Source organism: Vipera ursinii, assembly GCF_947247035.1.
Source record: "Vipera ursinii genome assembly, chromosome: 1".
Classification (NCBI taxonomy): Eukaryota; Metazoa; Chordata; class Lepidosauria; order Squamata; family Viperidae; genus Vipera; species Vipera ursinii.
The window spans coordinates 214,460,409-214,484,553 of NC_139512.1; the positions used below are offsets into that span (position 1 = coordinate 214,460,409).

At 37.8% G+C, this 24,145-nt stretch overlaps 1 protein-coding gene across 2 annotated transcripts in view; it reads left to right on the forward strand.

Annotated features, from left to right (window-relative positions):
- Nucleotides 1–24,145, forward strand: part of NBAS (NBAS subunit of NRZ tethering complex) — a 175,961-nt gene that overhangs the window by 123,815 nt on the left and 28,001 nt on the right. For both annotated transcript variants that reach the window (XM_083348576.1, XM_083348577.1), the window contains exons 42-47: nucleotides 4,903–5,013; nucleotides 8,718–8,968; nucleotides 11,590–11,924; nucleotides 16,408–16,629; nucleotides 18,417–18,619; nucleotides 21,327–21,416. In XM_083348576.1, coding sequence (XP_083204702.1) covers nucleotides 4,903–5,013; nucleotides 8,718–8,968; nucleotides 11,590–11,924; nucleotides 16,408–16,629; nucleotides 18,417–18,619; nucleotides 21,327–21,416 — 1,212 coding nt within the window. The remainder of the gene's footprint in view (nucleotides 1–4,902; nucleotides 5,014–8,717; nucleotides 8,969–11,589; nucleotides 11,925–16,407; nucleotides 16,630–18,416; nucleotides 18,620–21,326; nucleotides 21,417–24,145) is intronic.

Genomic DNA, 24,145 nt, shown 5'->3' on the forward strand with positions numbered 1-24,145 from the left:
CAAGAGATTTTGTATTATTATTACTTATTTATTATTTCAATTTATATAGCTACCCATCTCAAATCCATGACTCTGGGTGGTTTCATAACACTTTAAGTTATATAAAAACAAAGAAAGAATAGAGTAACATGTATAAATCAATATAAAAAGCCATACAACAACCCAGTCATTAGCCAAAGTCTACCAAGAATTGCTAACAACAACCAGCAAAGCCAGTGCACAACTTTCATCACATAGTAATAACAGTAACACTTAGACTTATATAACGCTTCACAGCGCTTTACAGTGCTCTCTAAGAGGTTTACAGAGTCAGCATAATTGCTTCCCCCAACAATCTGGGTCCTCATCTTACTGCCCTCGAAAGGATGGAAGGCTGAATCAATCTTGAGCCAGTGAGGAAGAATCGAACTTCTGGCAGTGGACAGTGAGTTAGCCTGCAATACTGGATTCTCACCTCTGCACCACCACGGCTCTTAATAACAATAATAAAAATGCCAGTAAAAGTCAGTTTAATGACTTATTAATAATAGTGATATTACTTATACTATTATTGCAGTTTTGTTTATTTCCATTAAAAAGGTGTTGGATTATCTAGTGCAGGGGTGTCAAACTGCCGGCCCGCGGGCCGTATGCGTCATGAAGAAACGGTGCCCACCCCATTGCCGGCAATGGGGGAAAAGTCATGATATGTCACGCGACGTCACATGACGCTGATCTAGTGGTATTTTTAAAATGTGTAATAAAAACATGCAATTGTTAATGCAATGCATACCACATTTTACAAAGGAGAAGACTCCAGTCTATATAGGTACCAGAAAGGGTGAAATGTATTGGTAATTTTCTCTATTTATTCTTTTTATTTATGGTTGAATGCTGCCACTTCAATTATGGTGAGGATCAGGAGGTTACTTATATTAGGAAAAGGTTCATTGTACTTTAATTTGCTATTATGCTAAATCATGAACATGAACAGTAACTGCAATCCTGTGAATGCTTAATGTACCATCTCTAAGCACATGCCATGCAGTTCACCATCACAGGATAACCATCAGTGACATCATGGTGTTCGTTATTCTCACCTATATTTTGCTTTTCATAGCATCATTTTCACTATTGAAGTAGATTAAAACACAAAACCACATATGGTAGCTTTAATTGCCAAACCATGTATTAGGAAGTCTGCGTGGCAATCATGAAATCCTTCTCTAGGGAAACCTTTTGCAGAAGAGATTAGATCATATTTTCTAAGATGGCTTATTGTGTGGATCTGGAATATGAATATATACTTGACACATAATAGAGGTAGTTGTTGAATTATGACCACTCGCTCAGCGATTGTTCAGAATTATAACAGCACTGAATGAAAGGGACTTATGACCAGACTGTGAAGTTGTGGCTGCTGCAGCAACCCTGGAATCATTTAATTGTTATTCAGGTACTAGGTGCCCAGCTTGCAATTATGATGTCATACTCAAGCTGTGGTCACATGATCACCATCTGCAACTTTTCCTGCCAGGTTCCCATAAGCAAAGTCAATGGAGAAGCCAGCAGGAAAGATTTGAAGTTGTTCCCATAATTCATTTCCACTAATTTTTTCTCAAAGAACCCCAGTACGGAATAAGAGATTACAGGAGTGTTGTACTCCACAGCACCTTCATGCCCTCCCGTGCCCGCCCATGACTTGCGAGGCCGGTGTGTTGTGCAGTTAGCTCACATGGTGTAACAAGATGGTGGGTTTGTTGTCACTGTGAGTTTTGGTAGTGGGGGGGCACGAAGGGAGGCTCAGCCAATCTCAATGTATACATGGTTATACTTTGACAATAAAGGTTCATTCATTCCATAGCACCTTCCTTTGGTCCTTGCCAGGCTTGCTTAGGTTCAGAAGTGCCTGCTGGCTTGTCCATGATCAAAAGCGCCTGCCCAAACAGAGATTCCCACCTGTAGCCTCTGCCAGCTTGTCTATGCTCAGAAGCACCTGTAGTATCTTCCAAATGAACCTTGGCACTTGTGTACTATGACCCACACAGTCCTGAGGTTATCACAGCAACCTGAACAGCTGGGATTGCTGTTGCTAAGCAATACAGACGTGATGTTGCATTTTATGACTGCATTGCTTAGTGATGGAAAGTTTGGTCTCAATTGCCATTGCAATGCAAGGACTATATGTATATATGGAGAAATAAAATGCAGCTGCTTTGATTGAATCTTTGATGTTTCTGAGACTTGGTAATAAAAGCTCCTTGAATATAAACCTTATAAAATTATTTATCTTGTTTGCTTCAGAGTACAATATCAGAACCTTCACATTATCTTCAAGGGAGTATGGATTGCTATCTCAGATCCATATGTACAGATACTTGTGAGGATGTAAATTCCCCATTCATGAAAGCGCTTCCTTGATTTCAAATTTCATTAGCAAAATATGCAGCTGTTGGACCTATTAGTAATCCTCTAAATGCTTTGCTACAAGTCATATACAGTTGCAAGAAAAAATATGTGAACCCTTTGGGATTACGTGGAGTTTTGCATGAATTGGCCATAAAATGCGCTCTAAACGTCATGTAAGTCACAACAATAGAAAAACACAGTCTGCTTAAAATAATACTACACAAACATAAGCTGTTATCATGTTTTAATTGAACATAAGATGGAAACATTCACAGTGCAGGGTGGAAAAAGTATGTGAACCTTTGGACTTAATAACTGGTTGACCCTCCTTTGGCAGCAATAACCTCAACCAAACGTTTCCTGTAGTTGCAGATCAGACCTGCACAACGATCTGGAGTAATTTTGGACCACTCCTCTTCACAAAACTGTTTCAGTGTAGCAATATTCTTGGGATGTCTGGTGTGAATCGTTCTCTTAAAGTCATGCCACAGCATTTCAATCGGGTTGAGGTCAGGACTCTGACTGGGCCACTCCAGAAGGCGTATTCTGTTCTGTTGAAGCCATTGTTTTGTTGAATTACTTGTATGCTTTGGGTCATTGTCCTGTTACATCACCCATCCTCTGCGGAGCTTCAGTTGGCGGACAGATGGTCGTACGTTTTCCTGCAAAATGTCCTGATAAACTCTGGAATTCATTTTCCCATCAATGACAACAATCCGTCCAGGCCCTGAGGCAGCAAAGCAGCCCCAAACCATGATGCTCCCTCCGCCATGTTTTACAGTGGGGATGAGGTTTGGATGTTGGTGTGCTGTGCCTTTTTTTCTCCACACATAGTGTTGTGTGTTTTTCCCAAACAACTCAATTTTGGTTTCATCTGTCCACAGTATATTTTGCCAGTAGTGCTGTGGAACATCCAAGTGCTCTTTTGCAAACTTCAAACTTGCTGCAATAATTTTTTTGGACAGCAATGGCTTCCTCCGTGGTGTCCTCCCATGTACTCCATTCTTGTTTAATGTTTTCCTTATTGTAGATGTGTCAACAAAAATGTTAGCATGTGCCAGAGATTTCTGTAGGTCTTTGGCCGACACTCTAGGATTCTTCTTTACCTCATTAAGCATTATGTGCTGTGCTCTTGCAGTCATTTTTACAGGACGACCACGCCTAGGGAGAGTAGCAACAGTGCTAAACTTTCTCCATTTGTAGACAGTCTGTCTTACCGTGGATACATGAACATCAAGACTTTTGGAGATACTTTTGTAACCCTTTCCAGCTTCATGCAAGTCAACAATTCTTGATCGTAGGTCTTCTGAGAGCTCTTTTCTGGGAGGCATGGTTCACATCAGACAGTGCTTCTTGAGACCAGTAAACCGAAAACAGGTGTGTGTTTTTAAAGGGCAGGACAGCTGTCAGCAACACATCCAATATCACACTGATTGGAGTCAAGGTTGGCTCACTCCAATTAGCTCTTGGAGAAGTCATTAGGCTAGGGGTTCACATACTTTTTCCACCCTGCACTGTGAATGTTTACATGTTAAAACATGACAACAGCTAATTTTTGTGTAGTATTATTTTAAGCAGACTGTGTTTTTCTATTGTTGTGACTTACATGACGTTTAGAGCACATTTTATGGCCAATTCATGCAAAACTCCACGTAATCCCAAAGGGTTCACATACTTTTTCTTGCAACTGTGTGCTCCTGTATAATATTCAACTTGCCCAAATAAATGTATGCAGTTAGGACGGCTTTTCAGAGGCTTGGTCAGACTTTTTATCTTTTATCTTCTTCAGCTTTTTTTTACTGTCAACATCAAGAACAAGAATTATAAGGGTGTGAAGAGAAAATGCTTGTTTCTGCACAGGAGAGTGGGAGTTAGTTAATCCCTACTAGTAATGCATACTGCAGCTTGAGAAGTTTTATATCTAATGAAAGTCTTTTTGCTTGACTTCAGATACATAAATAATGTTCCTGGGATTCCAAACTATAGCCGCTGCTGATTTCACATTAATAAAAAAAATACTGAAATGTGAATAACGCTTTCATCCATTTTTTTTAAAAAAATCTCCTTTTCTTGTGAGCAATATGTTTTATAGTATTTTTTTTTAGGGAAAAATAAAAAGGGATGAAAGTTTAGTTTCTGAAGAATTTTATTGCAGCAGGATGTTTCAACTTTTCCAGGCCATAGAACTCATTATTCAAGGGAAACCTCTGAACCAAGAGGCAAAGCTCCAGCAATGGAAAATTGGCTGTGTTCAAGTTAACTTTTGGGACTGTGGGAGGGGGGACCTGAGTCCCTCATGGAACTTAGGGTTCCATGGATAATTTGAAATACCCTGGCTTATAGGAATAGATCCTACAGACACTGTTCTGTATTATTATTATTATTATTATTATTATTATTATTATTATTATTATTATTATTATTATTATTATTATTCCAACTGTGTTTTTTTTATTTAATAGCTATTAAACTTCTTTTTCCCCCACATGTGTATTGTGACTTCTCATTAACCAGAACACTTGAAGAAAATGTGTACAGTATTGCTCTCTCCTTGGCTCAGCGTTATAACGTCCCATTCTGGGAAGTTCATATGACACACTTGGAATTTCTCTTCAGCGACAGCGGGTAAGTATAGAAGTCTGTTTCATTTATTTTAATGGCAAGTATCCAGAAGGTGGCACTCAAGTGAACATTCTCAACCTCATTAGCTGAGACAGTATCTATAGTTTTGTGCAGAAATATTCAATTCCTTTTGGGTTTTCTGAATGTTTGCGTTCTTTGAACGTTAGAGTTTCATGTGGCTCCTATTGACATGTGGAAAGAGTCTGAATAAATGCTTAACACTTGTTCCGTATTTTTCATAAACAAACTACCGTAACATGCAATTTCAGTGTACTAGGGCCACTCGTAAGAATATTTTATTAGGCATTTAAGGCTAATATGTCCTATATAAATTTCACAAACTTTGTCTGGTTTTATTACAATTTAAGAGACACAGCATAATCACATAAAATAAATTTCTAAAGTCCTCCAATTTTTATTTTAAAAATATGTTTTATCAGTCAGGAGTAGGTTCCAAATCCATTTTTAAAGCTCTGGGTCTTTTATCACTCCACAGTCAGAAACTTGACAAAATAACTCAAGAGCAGAGTATAAAGTTACCCAGAAAAATCACAAGAACCTGAAAATAACATCCAGTGATCTATGGGCCTCTCTTCCCCGAGTCCATCTTCAGAAAAGTATGGTAAAAGTGAGATTGATAGGAGAGTTACAAGACAGAAGAATCTGCTTACTAAGAAGAAGATTGATGCTGATGTTAACTTTACTAAAAAAAAGACGTAGCTGAACATTCAGGCCTCGCTGGACAAATGACTCAAACTTGGAAATTTTCAAGCTACATTGGTGTTATTAGATCTACTTTGGTGTTATTCGAGTCAAACACCACATTTTACTATAAGAGCCTCATATTCATTGTCAAGTATGCATATGGAAGTGTCATGGTTTGGGGATGCTTACTGCCTCAGGACCTGGATGACTTACCAGTACTTAAAAAAGCAAGAATGCTGCTTTGTATCATAGAACTCTATGGGACAATGTCAAGCCATCTACCCATCATCTGCAACCGTAGCACAAGTGGGTCATGCAGCAAGGCAGCGATTCAAAATATACAAGTACGACTGCTAGAAAAGAAGAACACCAGATTAATTGTTTTTGAATAGCTAAGAAACCCGTTTATCATATATAGAAATACACATGCATTGTATATGCATTTTTTCTTCTTATTTAATGAATAATAGTAGTCCTGGACTTACAACCATAACTCAGCCCAGAATTATAGTTATAAGTTGTGCCAATTGATAACTGGGTCATCATGTGACCATGCTCAATTTTACAACTGTTTTGCTGTGGTCATGAAACAAATCCATTTTACCCAATGGGTGTTTTCTGCTAGAAATGAAAGTAAATGCTGGGGTTTCCAGCCAGAATCTTCATAAATTATGGTTACTTGGCTGTGGGTGCTGCAAATAGCTGTAAATGTGGGGTGGTTACCAAGCACCCAAAATATAATCATGGGGGAGATTTATATAACCGATGTACAGTGGGATTATATAAGCTATATAAACTGGGAGGGCGCTATCAGAACTTTGAAACTAGGTCACAAGAGGTCATGGAATATTATGTGTTAGGGTGCTTGCTTATCTGCTTGAATTGTATACTAGCTTTGTTATTAATATTACAATGTTGTGAATGTGCCTTTTAAGTGATTTTATAAAAATGAAATGATAAAAATTAAACATCATCCGTTTCACGTTAGAGTACACAACCTGGTGCCTTCCATATGTTGTAAGTGTCCAGCTTTCCTATCTTAAGTTACCATCATAATGGCAAAGCCTGGTGACATCTACAGTCTTAAAACATAGAGATCAGATATTTCTGATATTTCTTTCTGGCACGTTGTTCAGTAACTTTTCTTCCTTCTCTTGAAACTATTTGTTCTTTACACCTGGAATTTTAAGGGAAGGAAAAATAGATCATGACCAAGTTTTCATATCAGACCTATTTGCAATGTGCCTTGGTTAACAATTTATCAGTTTAGATATATAGCTTGTTAAAATTGCCTTCTTGTGAGATGAGAACCCAGTTATAGGAAGAAGAAGGACTGTTGGTATGTTTGCCACCTGGAGTTGCATATGGAAAAAATGGCAGGATAAAAATCTTCTTAAAAATTGTTGGCAAACTATAGGTTAGTAGGTCTGAATCCAGTCTGTGTTTGTCTGTCCTTACCTCATTCTTCATTGCACTGATATGTAAGTTCCCTTTGCAATGACACAAAGTAGAAAGCTACAGGCAAATTGGCTGAGTGCTTAATTTTCAGTATGTTTAGAAAATCATTAGTTAATATATAGGTCCTATTGCTGTTGCATATAATTTCAGGAGAAATTTAGCTACAGCAGCATGTACACGTTGCTAAGCAACCACCCGGCTTAGATAAAAAGAAGCCTGCTGAATGTTGAACCAATTTTACATCAATAAGGAAGCCATCTAATAACATGGACCTGGATGAATACTTAAGTGATTCACCTTTGACCAGGGGGCTATGAGGCATGGAAGCAGATAGTGAGTGGAAACAGATGGTGCTTCTTAAAAGTACAAGTAGAAGCCTAAATGAAGTAGGGATAAAAGCAAAAGGAAAACAGTCCTATTATACTGTTATTATACTGAATATTCCTTATACCATTATACTGAATCAAGATCACGTGAAGTAGTAGTACCACTTTACAAAGCCTTAGCAAGACCATATCTGGAATATTGCATCCAGTTTTGGTCACTACATTATAAAAAAAGATGTTGAGACTTTGGAAAAAGTGCAGAGAAGAGCAACAAAGATGATTAGGGGACTGGAGACTAAAACATATAAAAACAGTTGCAGGAATGGGGTATGGCTACTCTAGTGAAAAAAAGAACCGGGGGAGACATGATAGCAGTATTCCAATATTTGAAGGACTGCCACAAAGAAAGTGTGTGTGTGGGGGGGGGGGTCAACCTATTTTCCAAAGCACCCAAAGGCAAGACAAGAAACAATGGGTGGAAATTAATCAAAGAGAAATCCAATCTGGAATTAAGAAGAAACCTTCTGACAGTGAGAACAATGAACCAATGGAACAGCTTGCCTTCAGAAGTTGTGGGTGCTCCATTGCTGGAGGCTTTTAAGAAGAGACATGACAGCCACATCTCTGAAATGGTATAAGGTCTCTTGCTTGAGTAGGCGTCAAGGTCCCTTCCAACTCTGATTATTCTATTCCATTCCATTCTGTTCTGTTCTATTCTACCTTAAAGTGCAGCATTATTAGAAAAGCACACAATTTTGATTCATGGACAAAATCCTTACCAAAGCAAGAAATTATATTTAGGGTTTTTTCTTGTTTCTATTGCTTAAAATCAAAATTAATTTTAATAAATGTTGTCTTGCACCATTTTCATTGTTTCTTTTATTTATTTTTTTCTTGCTATGTAGTACTACTGTTCTAAATTAAAAATAAAAGCTTATAATTATTAAATTATTAGAGCATCATGTTTAAATATTTGGATTTTTTTTTATTACGTCCTTCAAGAAATTGCTGAGTTTTTAGAACTGAATAATTGTGCTTATGAGCTAAACAACTGGTTTGCAGATGATAGCTGAGGATTTTATTGAAAGAAGCTCTCTTTTTGAAAATCTTTTCATACTTAATATGGATAACATCATCCAGTATTTAGCAAAAATTAAATTGATAAATTGATTAAGTGGGTGGTTTTATTTATTACATTTTCTTTTGCTTTCCATGCAGTTTGTCCACAGCTGCAATAGAAGACCGAGCAAAAAATCTTGCTCTATTTGAGTCTCTGAAAACTGTTCCCAAAGCCTTTCATGAGCATATGACCAAATATGTATATCCTATCATTGAAGGAAAGGATCACCAGCGCTTGCTCTACTATTTCACACTTCTTGAGAACTGTGCTTGTTCTGAATTTGTGAAAGATACCATCAAACTTGAAACTCACATACGACTACTGAAAAAATTCAAGGCGGTTGCCCCAGGTACAAGGTGTTAATATTCATAACTGCTTAGCAAAGCTGGATGTCTTTAAAGATTAGGCTGCAGTTCAGCACTTATTTGATGAATTTAATCTTCTGTGTAGTTGCTTGTTTCTGCCTGAGATTAGTTTGTGAGTATCAGAGAAAGAAAGTTGCATGTGGAGATCAATTAATTTGGTGATTAATATACATTACTTTACAGACTGGTAATTGATACTTACTGATTGATATAAAGGTATATTTTTGTCATGGCTTTGTGCTTTACAGTGATGGCTTCTTGCAGATGAACACAGACACTGATATTCATGGATGGATGGATGGATGGATGGATGGATGGATGGATAGATAGATAGATAGATAGATAGATAGATAGATAGATAGATAGATAGATAGATAGCACCATGATTGGCCATCTTGATAGAACAGATTAGGGAGGAAAATGGGAAATGGACAAGATTCTTGTATATTTTTTTAATAATCTAGTCTTCCTATGGGGAAATATTATCTTAAATTCATGGTAATACTACATAGGTTGACTTGATTCATATTATATATGGGTTAAAATGTATATTTTATATTGAGATAGCATCTACTGCCTCAGTTTGAGCATTAGACTGATATCCCAAGACTTTAATGCTGACTACCATTTCTCAAAAAATGGTTTTGTCATTTTTTCTGTTATTCTTATTTTTTTTTTAAAAAAATGGTTCCAGAAACAGTGGAGTAATCATATGCATACGTAATGGCACTGCCGGTGTTGTTGCATATAACCTTTGACTTTTTTTTGGTTTTTTTTAGTTTAGTTGCCTATACATAGAAAAGGCTGGGAGCTGCTGCTTTAAAACTCTCTGGGCTATTCTACCCTTTTAGACTGACCTGTCCAATATGATGGGGAGCAAAATCTTTTTTTTTTTTTTTGGTAATCTGTACCTTTCAGGTACAAACAGTGAGGCAATAGAAGATCCACTTTACCCAACCTGCTTTTTCCCATTGCAGATGGATTGCAGGATGCACTCCACCTATGGGTTGTTGTTTTTTAGCTGAGAAAAGATCAGGCCAGAGGACTATCAACCAGAGAAGACATAGTCAAATCTTGATTCTTTCTTCCTGTCCAATGCATATTTTTCCCATTGGGGAAAATAAATAATGAAATAATGTGAAGAGAGTTTAGAAAATCATGGCTGCTCACATCATTCCTGTTGAAATGGGCGACATTTAGGACAGGGCTTTTCAACCAATGGTACGGGTACCACCTGGAGTACATTGGCACCTGGCAGGTGGTACGTGACCATACTAGAAAAGTGGTAGCGGGGGAGGGGAATGAGCTGAACCAATGGCAGCACCGCACAAGCCTGAGCAAGAGACAGCTGGAGCTACAGGGCTTTCAGGGCTCAGCGGAAACGCCAGGATCAGCACCAGGTTCCAGCTGGTGCTCGGCGCTGATCCTGGCGCTTCTGCTGAGCCCAGAAGAAGTGTCAATCAGCTGGAATGTTGCAGCATCTCCACGGTCTTGTGATTTACATTCAGATGCTTGGCAACTGATTTATGATGGTCACAGTGTCCCAGGGTCATGTGAAGTGACCAAAACCTGCTGCAACCCCACCCATCAGACGGGAGGGGGAATAAAAACCAAACACCCACCCCCACTCCACCCCACCCCAATCCTCAACAGAAATGCTCACAACAATGAAAACCTCAGACAGGAGGAGGAACGCTGCTGGGCAGGCAGGCAGGTGTTTTGCTCGGCTGTGGCTTGGAGGGCACTTTTTTCAGTGCCATTGTAACTTCGAACAGTCACTAAGTAAACTGTTGTAAGTTGAGGACTACCTGTACTTCATCACTTTTTTACTTTTTTCTTTTTTTTTGTCAAGTTTGTGACACCTTGCTAGGTGACGTGATACTCGGATGTTGCCATATCCTAAAAGTGGTACAATGGGTGAAAAGGTTGAAAAGCCCTGATTTAGGAGAGGTGCACAACTGATGTCATGAAGTGGTTTTAATGAAGTTTTGGCCCTAGATAACATCCATTTCCCCACATGCCTGCTCCAAGTTCTAGCAAAAACTTACAAAAATATACTGAAGTTATGGTTCATTTTTATTCAAGACTTGTCCCATGGGATTTATTTCTAAACAAACATGTATAGGAATGTGCCATCTAAGAAAGATTAAATAGAACATAATTCACCCACAGGTAAACTCCTCCATCCAGAGGTGTTTTAAACACAAAATTTAATACACATGAAAATGCTTTTTAGTGCCCTTTGAACATATTGATGGCTGGTAAGAATGTTATAATGTGTAATTTTGGTATAGGAGTGGTAGTATGAGTGGCAAATTTATATCACTTTATCCTGCTGTAACAACTTTAAAGCTCATGAGGTGGGAGGTTATATGATTGTCTTCTTTGAGGCTTTGATATGCCTCCTTCTTTTTCTCTGCCTACTTGTTTCTCTATTAAAACCTTGCACAACATAATATTCCGTGCCCTAAACTGGAGGAAAGTATACTGTGATATGATGAAAATTATGCACCAGTAATAGATCCCAACAGCCATAAATAGTGCTTCACAATTTATTGCAATTTCTACATTGTTGATCCTGTTGCTCATATATTTCTGCTAATAGGTCTTAATTATAAAAAACTAACAGAAGAAAATGCAGATCCTCTGGAAGCTTTGGATCCTGTCCTCACAAGTCAAAATATTCTGCCTATTTCCAAGCTTGTTTCTAAAATCCCAGGAAAAGATGGAAGGTTGCTTTCTTCCAGCTCTGTCTATGCTGCCTGGATTAAAAAACTCTTCTGGAATGGGGATTCCCATCTGATTAAAAGGATTCCAGAAACCCCATCTGAATGGCTGCATTCTTATGACATTTGTGCCAAATACTTCGATAGACTTTACCCAGGAGATATTGTCAATTTTCTGGATGAAATTACTTTTTCTTCAAAGGCTGTCACCAAAGTAAGTATTACTTTACAACAGCATTATGTGTTTATTAGTCTAAAAAGTGTCAGACAGAGACAAAAGTTGGGTTTTCTAAATAGTTCGGCAAAGCACAGAGGAAAATATATTGAAAGTATCTAAACAAACTATCATTAAAATAATTGCAGCACTTGAATGTTCTCAAGGAGAGGCTCATGTAATGGAAGTGATTGGATCCATCCAAGTTGACAAAAAAATTAGGCTACTTAAGAGCAATAATGTATTCTCAAGAAGTCCTGATTACAGGGAGTTTTTCCAAGCAACTTAGCACTGCTCTCCACTCTCTGCTCATTGGATCTCTGTGTTATGATAATGGCCCTCATGTGGTAGGTGGCCAAATCCCTATGTGAGAGTCAGAATCTATCAATGGTTCTTTTATGCTTTTAGTTCTAATGTGGGTCCCCCAAAGCAAGGCTGGTCACTGCTACATTTGACCCATTCTCTTGCACCCATGGTTTAACTGCATCTGAGACAGCCCTGACAAACTTCCATCATCTAACCAATAGCCACATTGCTTTCGGTTTATGGGAACTAGGCTCCAATATATCTGGAGGATGTCTGGTTTAGGGGACCTGATCTAGAGGATGTACCGGTAGTCCTCGACGGACGACCACAATTGAGCCCAAAATTTCTGTTGCCAAGTGAGACATTGATTAAGTGAGTTTTGCCCCATTTTACGACTTTTCTTGCCACAGTTGTTAAGCGAATCACTGCAGTTCTTAAGTTAGTAACACGGTTATTAAGTGAACCTGGCTTCCCCACTGACTTTGCTTGTCAGAAGGTCACAAAGGAGATGGCATGACCCCCAGGACAGTGCAACAGTCATAAATATGAGTCAGTTGCCAAAGCATCTGAGTTTTGATCACATGACCATGGGGGATACTGCAGTGGTTGTAAATGTGAAAACAATTATAAGTCATTTTTTTCAGTGCCATTATAACTTTGAAAGGTCACTAAATGAACTGTTGTAAGTTGAGGACTACCTGTATAAAGGACTAATGGAAAGAACAGATTGGGAATTAATCTGTTTCTACAATACTGAGTTTAAGTTCAGTTAGAACTTAAATTAACTAGCACTAGCTTCCTAATGAACAATATTATATTATTAAAGGGACTCCTTTAATTTCATATGGACCTTAGTGATAAGGTATTTCTGTGCCTGGCAACAACACATTCCAGACTGAGATTTACACTGGTGTGACTGTACAAGAGAACTTTATCTAATTGAGACAACAGCAACCAATAATCTTCATAGCATTTCTCTCTGTTTCTAAGCCACATGTTAACTTAGCAACTATTGTGCTTGACAATCTAGCCATTGGAATAGAACTTTGTCACTAAACGAGAAGTGGGTGTATTTGGTATCAATAGCATTCTGCAAAATCATGTGATAATGCTTGTAACTTAAAACACATGTAGTATTAAATAATATAAATAGCATTAGGTGGAGCCTTGGTGGAGCAGTGGGCTAATGCCTCCTTAAGTAACACCAGCTGCCTGCAATTAGTGCAGGTTCGAGTCCCACCAGGCTCAAGGTTGACTCAGCCTTCCATCCTTCCGAGGTAGGTAAAATGAGGACCCAGATTGTTGGGGGCAATCAAGCTGACTTTGTAATAATGCCGCTTGGGGTGTGTGTGAAAGCCCTAATAAGCAGGCATATACATAGAATGAAGGCTACCGCTAAGCTTGTAAGCCGCCCTGAGTCTTCGGAGAAGGGCGGGATATAAATGGAATTAAAATAAAAAAAATAAAAAAATAAAAAATTATCATTCTAGCCATTGTCTATCCACTGCAGGATGAAGGCCTCTTCCACATGTTTCCAATATGGTCCTGAGTTTTCTTTTGCCAGCTTGGCCCGCAATACACAATACTTGTATAAATAGCATATACTGGTATATATGTACAATAAATTACATTTTGAATACAGTAGAGTATTCAAAAAGAGAATTTGTGAAAATGCATGTATATGCACACCGAAAAGAATTATTTCTTTGGGAAGAAAATCAGTCTATTTTTTCATTAAAGAATTGGTTATTTCAGTGCAGAAATTAGTACACACTTTTAGAACATAAGTAAGGCAGATAGACAAATGTAAATAGAATAAGGTAAACTATTACTCAGTATGTGGAGTAGTGAACAACTGAAAGTCCTGATTGCAACTCTATTGGACTTAAAAGAATAGAGATTTCTTGCAAACTATTTTCAGCCTCAGCTTTTGAAAAGGGATTGCAACTGCAAAATGCATTGAGCCATTATACAAAACTGTGATAAAAGGTTTTGAAGATGATCTCTTTCTTTTTGTTTTGTCTGACAGGAACTCTCAATAAGGAAAGCTACCAATTTGGAATTAAATAAATTAGTAGGATAAGGATCAGGAGAATTACAGGGATTTTGATCAGATTTGGTTAGCAAGGCTGGGATAGGCAATTTGCGACTTTGTGAGTCCTGCTGAAATGAATAACTCAAGAATATATGACATACCTTCCACCAGGGCAAAGAGTTACAGTTTTCAAATAATTTGGAAGAAAGGGTAGCAATGGGTCCTCTTAATTTTGACACCCTTAGTTTAAAGCTAGTCCTGAGTCACATTCTAGGTTGCATCCAGCCACCCCACTCGCCTGGTGCATGCACAAGAGGCGGTGAGCATACATGGGCCGATGGTGTCCAGGAGCCCCGTGCAGCACAGGTAAGTCCGAGCACAGAGGCAGGGGGAGACAGGTGATCCAGATGTGCTGTGGGGCTGCCCGGCTCGTGGGAGGTGCAGTCGCAGGCAAGTCGAGAGACTGTGGGATAGAGTGGGTGGCGCATCAAGATCACATGCCGGTGCAGCTGTGCGAGCCTCTCGGATTGCCTGCCTCCCCCTGCCTCTGCCTCTGTGCTCAGACTTACCTGCGCTGTGCGGGCTGTGACTGCTGTCAGACACTGTCAGCCCCGCACGCTTGCTGACTCCTGTGCTGGCCATCCTCACACACCCCCAGGCTTATTTTTGGGGTAGGGCTTATATTAAAGGTAAAGGTTCCCCTGCACATGCATGCTAGTCGTTTCCGACTCTAGGGGCCAGTGCTCATCTCCGTTTCAAAGCCGAAGAGCCAGCGCTTGTCCGAGGATGTCTCTGTGGTCATGTGGCCATCATGACTAGACACCAAAGGCGCACGGAATGCTGTTACCTTCCCACCGTAGTGGTCCCTATTTTTCTACTTGCATTTTTACATGCTTTCGAACTGCTAGGTTGGCAGAAGCTGGGACAAGTAACAGGCGCTCACTCTGTTACGCGGCACTCGGGATTCGACCTGCCAAACTATTGACCTTCTGATCGACAAGCTCAGCATCCTAACTCACTGAGCCACCGCGTCCCTTGGGCTTATATTAGGCATACCCTAAAAAAAAATCAAGCTAGGGCTTATTTTCTGGGTAGATCTTATTTTTGGAAAATGGTATATTTTTTTCTAGCTGAATTGTGAATAATGTATGAATAATACACTCCTCAGTTTTGGAGAGTATAGTTTTCTGAATTCTTTCAGAAAAAACAGGAAATGCAAATGTCAAGCAAGGAACTTACATAAAGATGACTATATACATTTCTCTACAATACTGTAAAAAATAAAGATTGATATTCACTATAGATATAATGACTAAATTTACACTTTACAGTAACCCATATTCTGTGTGAATATTTAAGGGCTTAGTATGTTATATGAATCCATCTTAATTATAACCATGACTAAACAAACCATGGCTTGTGTGATGATCTTAGATTGTTTGCATTGAGATTTTAGGATTGTAAAAGTTTACCTGTGAATCTGTGAGGAAAAACTTTGTGTTTTTTTTAAGTCATCTGGAAGAGTTCCTTGACTGAGACACCGTTAATTTTTTTTTGCCTGAGAAATTATTAATTATCTGAGGTAGAGGAATCTGCAGCAAGCAAATATATTAATATTATGAAAATCCCAATATGTAGGTGCTTGAAAACTCATTTGGAGAAAAAATGAGATTGCTAAATCCTACTGCCTTCCTGTTTACTTGTTAATCCTTTTCAGCTCTTAACTCAAAATACTATTTTAAGTGGAATATTTCAACTGATAGTTTCAGAGGCATTTGTCAAACCAGTTGAAGAATGAAGTCTTACACTTTAAGATTTCTACAGGCTATTATAAGGAAGGAATAGTTTTGTCTTTGTGTGTGTTTTAATTTTTTTTAAAAATTAGATAATGGAATTGTTCAAGAGAAGTAGCATGGGATTAGACTTTGAAGGCAAAAGCTCTTCTCAGAAACAATTTTTTCTCTTGCTCATGTTCTGTTATATTTAACACATTCTGTTTCTTTATTTAAAAAAAGAAGGAAATCTTTTAACCAATGTATATTATTCAGGTGTTCCTACCCCCGATTCATGTCCATTCAAGCATCACTTGTATTCTAAATGCTAGTGACAATTTATGATGAATTGAGCATTATCTTTTCTCAGCTGTCAGTCGATTCCCGGGTAGAGATGACAAAGAAAGCCATAAAGTCGATGAAACATACAGCTGAAAAAGCTGGGAAAAGGGCTTCTGAGGGGGACCTCACAGAAGGTGTGGCTCACAGGCAAATCACTTACGAAGATGTTTTGAATCATCTGCAGCAGTCCCTTGCACATCTGGAAACCCTTAATCATAGTTTTATTTCTTACCTGAAAACCAGTGACCAGGTAAGTGAAAAACACCAGAACCAAATCAAGATTTTGTATCATATACAGTAGAAACTCTGTACATTTGTTTTTTAAAACACATTTTCCCATTCACCTTCATCTAGTTTTGTTTCACTCTGTACAACATACCATAATAGTAGCCTGATTTAATTTCACGCTAAAATAATTCAGGTGACAGAATCACAGTTTTTCATTTCTTTTTAAAACTTGTAAAGGTACTCCTCACTTTAGCTATGGTAATTGGGACCAGAGTTTCTATCACCAAGTGACACTGTCATAAAGCTCAACATAATGTGACTGCATTGCTTAGTAATGCCAGTTCCTACTTACCATCTTTAAACGAGGACTACGCGGGTCATTAAGCAAGGACTTTGTGATTGTGGCTCTCAACTTTCTGCCGGCTCCCCTGTTGATTTTGCTTGTGGGAAGCCAGCAGGGAAGGTTGCATATTGTGATTACATGACTGCAGGACATTGCAAAGGTTGGAAATCCAGGATGGTTGCCAAGCTCCCAAATCACGATGAGATTAATTACTGGGTGCATAAAATCTACACCTATTCACTGGCTACCAGTTCTTAGCCACATACTTCTCCCGCACTTACGACGACAAGAAGCTCTCATTTGGGAGTATAGTAAGATCCTGCTAAACTCCTCTCTAGCCATTCATGCCTATACCTCTGATCTCTTAAGATTTCGATTAAAGTCAAGAAATCCACCACTCCTCACAGCGCTTAAGCTGCAGGCCGAACATCAGAGCACTATACAAAAGTGGATGGAAGCATGGAGTAGCTATACCTCCCAAGATATTTCTGAGCATATTAACCCTAATAGTATACCTCCAGGATTTAATCTACCCCGACACATATGGCTGACATACAATAGAATTAGAACGACTCATGGGGTGTGTGCTGATTCAATGTATAAATGGGGAAAGACACCTTCAGCACAATGTGATTGCGGGGCTCCCTGACAGACTATCCAACATATAGTGAGGAAATGCACTAATAGAAGATACCCAGGAGATTTTAAGGACTTCCTCTGCGTAACAACGGCAGCCACTGACTGGATCTCCAAACTCGACATTAAACTCTGAAATGTTATTTCTGTTTTCCTCTTAGGTTTTATAATTGCTTCTTTTTTAAAAAAATGTTTTAACTGTTCTAACTTGTAAATATGAAGTGCTTTTAATTCTGTGTGTGACCAGCCATACGCTAAATAAATAATGATGATGTGTCCCTCAGGATGCTGTGATAGACAATACTTCAAGAACCCCATTGCAGCATTCAGCATTCTCAAGTTTGAATGGTCATTGAATGAGTGATCATTAAAAGGGGATCACCCATGAAAGCAAATATACATGTCCCAGGACAATGTGTCCCAGATTGGTTCTTGCAGGATTACCTGCATTTATCTTTAATGGCCGCCTAGTTAGGCAGCTAAGAGTTTTGGACTCTGCAATAGTTTGCTTGATGGTATTTTTTTCATTATTATCAAAATTTTAAAAGTAAAGTGGAAAGGAAGTTGTGGATGTTTTTTTATATACACAGAATATAATACCATAAATATTCCTAAGGTAACCATTATGAGATTAATTCTTCAAACCGCTTTGTGCAGTGGTGGGAGTAATGATTTCTGTCATAATCTATTGGAATGAAATTTGAAGCTTTTTGTTTTCATTGTTTCTGAAAAGGTTATTTCCAGATTAGCAATGTAATCTGGGTTTCAGAAATAAATATTGAGTTATTGTGACTTAAACTTGCTTACATTTAAATGGTTTCCCCCTATAGAAAATACTGCAAGAATATGGCTATCAATACGATATATCCCGGTCAGAAAAAAAAAGAATCCATGAACAAGCTGTAACAATGTGCTTAGATGGACAACCTTTGAGCATGATAAAAACATTACTGGATGTTGCTGTTGGAGATTTAGGACTTTCACCCAGGGATATTGTTGAGACAGCTCTAATCAGAGTGATAGCTGCTTTGAGGTAAGTCAAACTTAGACTTAGTAGACTTAGTACCTGGTGGCAAAACCTTAGTTGGCAATCACAGAGGTCAGACATTTCTTGTAGTTGGTTTGCACACATCTCAGGAGGGATTTTGTCCCACTCCTCTTTGCAGATCCTCTCCAAGTCATTAAGGTTTCGAGGCTGACGTTTGGCAGCTCGAACCTTCAGCTCCCTCCACAGATCTTTTCACTGAAACTCCACTAGGTGAGATCTTGCATGGAGCCCCAGACTGAGGGAGATTGACAGTTATTTTGTGTTTCTTCCATTTGCGAATAATCACACCGTTGTCACCTTCTCACCAAGCTGCTTGGCAATACTCTTGTAGCCCATTCCACTGTTGTATAGGTCTACAGTCTTGTCCCTGACATCCTTGGACAGCTCTTTGATCTTGGCCCTGGTGGAGAGTTTGGAATCTGATTGATTGATTGCTTCTGTGGACAGGTGACTTTTATACAGGTAACAAGCTGAGATTAGGACCTCTCCCTTTAAGAGAGTGCTCCTGATCTCAGCTCGTCACCTGTATAAAAGACACCTGGAAGCCAGAAATCTTGCTGGTTGATAGGGGATCAAATACTTATTTCACTCATTAAAATGCCTCCTTAAGTAACACCAGCTGCCTGCACTTAGTGCAGGTTCGCATCCCACCAGGCTCAAGGTTGACTCAGACTTCCATCCTTCCGAGGTAGGTAAAATGAGGACCCAGATTGTTGGGGGCAATTAAGCTGACTTTGTAATAATGCCACTTGAGGTGTGTGTGAAAGCCCTAATAAGCAGGCATATACATAGAATGAAGGCTACTGCTAAGCTTGTAAGCCGCCCTGAGTCTTCGGAGAAGGGCGGGATATAAATGGAATAAAAAAATAAATTAAAAAATGCAAATCAATGTACAACTTTTTTGGAATGTCTTTTTCTAGATTTTTTGTTGTTATTTTGACACTCTCACTGTTAAGATAAACCTACCATTAAAATTAAAGACTGATCATTTCATTGTCAGTGGGCAAACGTACAAAATCAGCAGGGGATCAAATATTTTTTCCCTTACTGTATGTCAATAAATTTGGTGAAAAGAACCTCTGAATAATGTCATGCAAGACAGTGAATATATGGTATATTTTGCCAGCTGTGGTGTTGGTTTTTTTCAGAGCAAATCTGAAACTGAAGTTGGCAGCAGATGTCACTTCCTTATATACTGACTGTATTTAATGGAGCAGGATGCCCACAACCAGTCACTAATGGCTAAGTAGATGACAGTTGATAACACTTCTCCTCATTTAAATTATTTGGATGTTTATGAATACTTATCAGAGAGGCAATTATTAGGGAGGCAATAGAAATGTCAGCACCTATTCAGTCTCTCACACAGCATTTCCCCAGAAGTCGTTTCATCAATAAATAGCAGCCATGAAAACACACACTTGATTAACAATACCAACTGTTTATTCGTTGTACTTTTTGCTATATTTTTCAGATTATAAAATGGAGTTAGCTGTGGCATGACCACAAGTATATCAACCATTTGATGGGCTTCTAACCATTTGACTGAATGTTAACGTGAAAATCGCTTAACAGTCTAGATACTTCTCACATAATACTTTTTTTAAGAGTGAATTGAAATATATTACTTTCTTTTTAACAGCAAGCAAGTCTTACCTTTTCGTTTAATGGTCTTTTCTATTCACATAGCCAAGCAATGCGAGTTTATACACAGAGCGGTAAATTAATCAGGCAGCATCTTAAAAGGAGAAGAGAAAATATTGCAACAGTGAAATGCCTGAAATTTCAAATATTTCTAAAACATTGATAAACGTGCATATAAGTTATTGCAATTAGTGAATGCAGAAATAGAGCTTATGTAATAGAAAGTAACAAATTAATTAGTAAAATTAAGCATAGAATACAGAAATATTGAACTATTAAGTGGATCGTAATATTTAAATCTGCGCTTGCTTTGCAAAGATTCTATTCTTGTGAATCTTTCCCTTTTCCCAAGAACCTAGTTAATTATGCAATAGAAGCAGTTCAGAAACCTTATTATAGCTTGTTTCTGTGCCTAAAATGAGAAAATTATACTCTGAATGTATTTTTTGCCAGAAAAATTCCTAACATTTGAGGCCTAGAATCTTGTGAAGATCTCAGTGTTATTACTGTTGTGGCTCTTGGGAGACCAAACCTTAATAACCTTTTAGATCCTTAATTATTCAAGATTTTGAACCAAGAAAGCAACTTCAGTACACGTCATATTAGGGTCTTTATAAATGTGTTTCTTAATACTGATTAATGTGACAACTTTCCTGGCAAATGCAGTTTATTGTTAATTAGAGGGGATCTTGTGTCTTAATTTTCTTATTAAAAATACTATTCTGACAGTTATAAAAGCCAGTTATGAAAGTTAAGTTCATAGTAACACTAAAACATGGGTTGTTTAAACAGGATTTGTTGGACAAGTTCAGATGGGTTCATACAGCTTACTAAGCCATACTTTGTTTGCGGATCCACAAATGGTTGGATTCTCATATCGCACTGAACCAAAACTTAAGCAAACCAAATTATGATTAACTCAGTCTGCGTATCTTCTGGCTAATTGTTATTTTGATAAGCAGCACCAAATGTTTATACATGCAGGCCTTTGGGATTTCTGAAACACTGATTCCAAATAAGCATCTTTCTGTTTTACTCATTTTGACAGCGAAGGGGGTGATCAGCATTCTTTTCAGAAAGATCATTTTCAGATATTGGAAGACATGGTCTCTGCTGTCCACACAAGTGCTGAAAACGGGTAAGAGTGAAACCTGATTACAGTTGCTAAATACAAATATGCATCAAATTTGAATGAATTGGAAAAACCTGGATTAAATCAGACAGTTTAGAAATGATTCTGTGGATCTCCCAAACCAGAAAGGAGGTGGGGGGCAGAGTAAATGCAACCAGCTTATGAGCAGGACTGGTAACCCAGGCCAAAAAATATTTTATTTTTGCTTCCTATCTTGTATGCTGCATTCAACTATTTTTTTTTTTTGCTCATGCAAATAGTCAGCAGATTTGAGATACTTTCTGGTTTTGTTGTTCATACTAATTTCCTATCAAATTTGAAATGTTTTCTCCACACATCTGTATGTTTAATGTCAGATTCCCGCTTTGTGCCCTATTCAGAAACCTGCAGCTTTGTAGCTTTTTGTCAGGAATCTGTTCTTTTCACACTACATACATTCTACTATCCTTTCTTATTTTGCTAACACTGGGACTTTTTTTTAAAACTCCTCAAGAATTTTTTATTCTCTCTCTTTCTCTTTCCTTCTTTTTTTTCTCTCTCTCCCTTGCTGTCATTTCTTTCTTAGATTGTCCATGTTTTGATAGAATGAGACAGTTCCATACCCACCAATGGATCTCTAGCCTTTAAACTTCCACTTTGTGTGTGTACTCTGGCAGCAAATGTTTTCAATAGGCACCTCCTGTATCCATCCTGCTATAACTCGTCAAGATATTAGTTCAAAAGAACCATTACACTGTTTGTTGTACATGCTGTTAGCTTCCCCAGGGAAAAGCCCAATGAATCTAGTCACAAATCCATATATAATGCTAGTAGGAAGATAAATTTTGAAATACCAATATTACTATAATAAGGTCTTAGACTTGTACTCCATGAAACATTATTTACCTTTGTATCCTTCAGATGTTGTAGGAACTCAGTATAAATGGTTCCCTTCAGAAAGATACAGTTATCTGAAAAATGAGCTTGCCTAACTTTTGAAGCCAAGGCCTCAACTGCTTTCTTTTTAATTTATCAGCTTTTTTAATTTACATTCCAAATGTCACTTCCTCCAAAAACTCATTTCTAATTTAGCACCAGTTCTTTGAGAGATGAAATATAAAAAGAGTACATAGGCTAAATAAATTTTGAAGTTTTTATGAAATGATAACTTAAACTGTCAGCTTATATTATTTCGGCACTTTCAGACTGGTTGAATTGGTATCTTCTAGCTGGTATTATGTTCCCATCTGTCTTGTTAAAATGACTACAGCAGCATTGCTTCAAATATAAATCACATGCTACCTGCTGCTTCTTTTCATTTAAAAAAAAACAGTGTCAAGTTGAAATATTATCAATGAATATAACAAGCATTGTTTATACAAATACAGATGTATAGCCTTTTAGAGATAGTAAAATGGGCAGTGGTTGTCTGAAATGGGCAGTGGTGGTATTCTTGATAACTGGAATATTGTAAATCCTACAGCATCATATTAAGATTGTTTGATTGTGTGTTTCCTCAAATCATAGATGTCATTCAGTATATAGTCTGTGTGTTAGAACAAGAAAAGCTACCTGTACCTATTACAGCTTATGATGCTTCTTATTTAATGAAATAACACAGTTTTTTACTTTGGTAGTCAGCAAACAAAACTATTATTACTCTGTTGTTATTATGTTGTAAATTATTTCTAGCAACTTCCCTTTCTAATTTGCTTCCTTGTGTACTTTTAAAATTAACAGAAAATGCTTTTTAACTTTAGTCTGCTGCAATATTGTTATTCATGTGACGCTTTGAAGGAACTGATCAGACTCAAGTGGATTAACTCTAGCACAGGAGAATAAGAGCAGCTGTTTGGAGAAAATAGGAACGGTTAAATTAAAGACAGATCCACATCCTTCCCTCTCAAAAAAAATTGAGAAGGAAGATATTAAAAGATTATTCCTAAAGGATTTGTGGGTGAATAAAGTATATTAAAAAGAAGCAGTGCCTCATGTTGTCGAAGAGTTATTGCTGAAGACAGGAGAGAGTAAACTATTTTCTGCTCAGTATGGCTTGGTTCCAGGTTTGAACAGGTTAAAGGCAATAGTATGAAGCATATCTAGGAAAACAGTTGGAAAAAGCATGCCACCTGCACAGCATACTAGTATGGATTAAGTACTGTATTTGCATCCTATTTTCAGATAAAGATTGTGTCCCAGAGAGTTTATGCTAATGAAGAATTAAGGGCAGATTTATTGTATAAAGCTAAAAAACAAAAGTAAACTAGATGTTTGAAGGAAAGAGAATGGGAGATAAATTTCTCCCAAATTTCTTTTTCAAGTATACAGTTACTTTTGAGGAGGGGTAGAGATGCAGTCTAAGCTGACGGTAAACATTGGCACTAAACATAAACGTAAATCAACAAGTTGACTATTTCTTGATTTCTCCCACAAGTATACCTTGAATCACAGGTTGGTAACAACATGATCTAAATCAGATTAGAAAGAAGCATTGTGAAATGAACTAAATCAAGAACATAACAAATGGGAGTCCCGGTAGAAAATGTCACAATTTGGCAGGAGTAACTTTCAGAGTTTTGCTTTCTGAATGAATAAATAATCATTTAAAGAAAGACAGACATGAGGGGGCCTTGCAGGAAGCTAAATGTTCATATAGACAATTTAATTACCATGGCCCTTTCTCCATTCTTTTACTCTAATTATCCATTTTATTTCTTCAAAAATTCAATTTTGTTTTGTTTTCTGTTGTTTTTTTT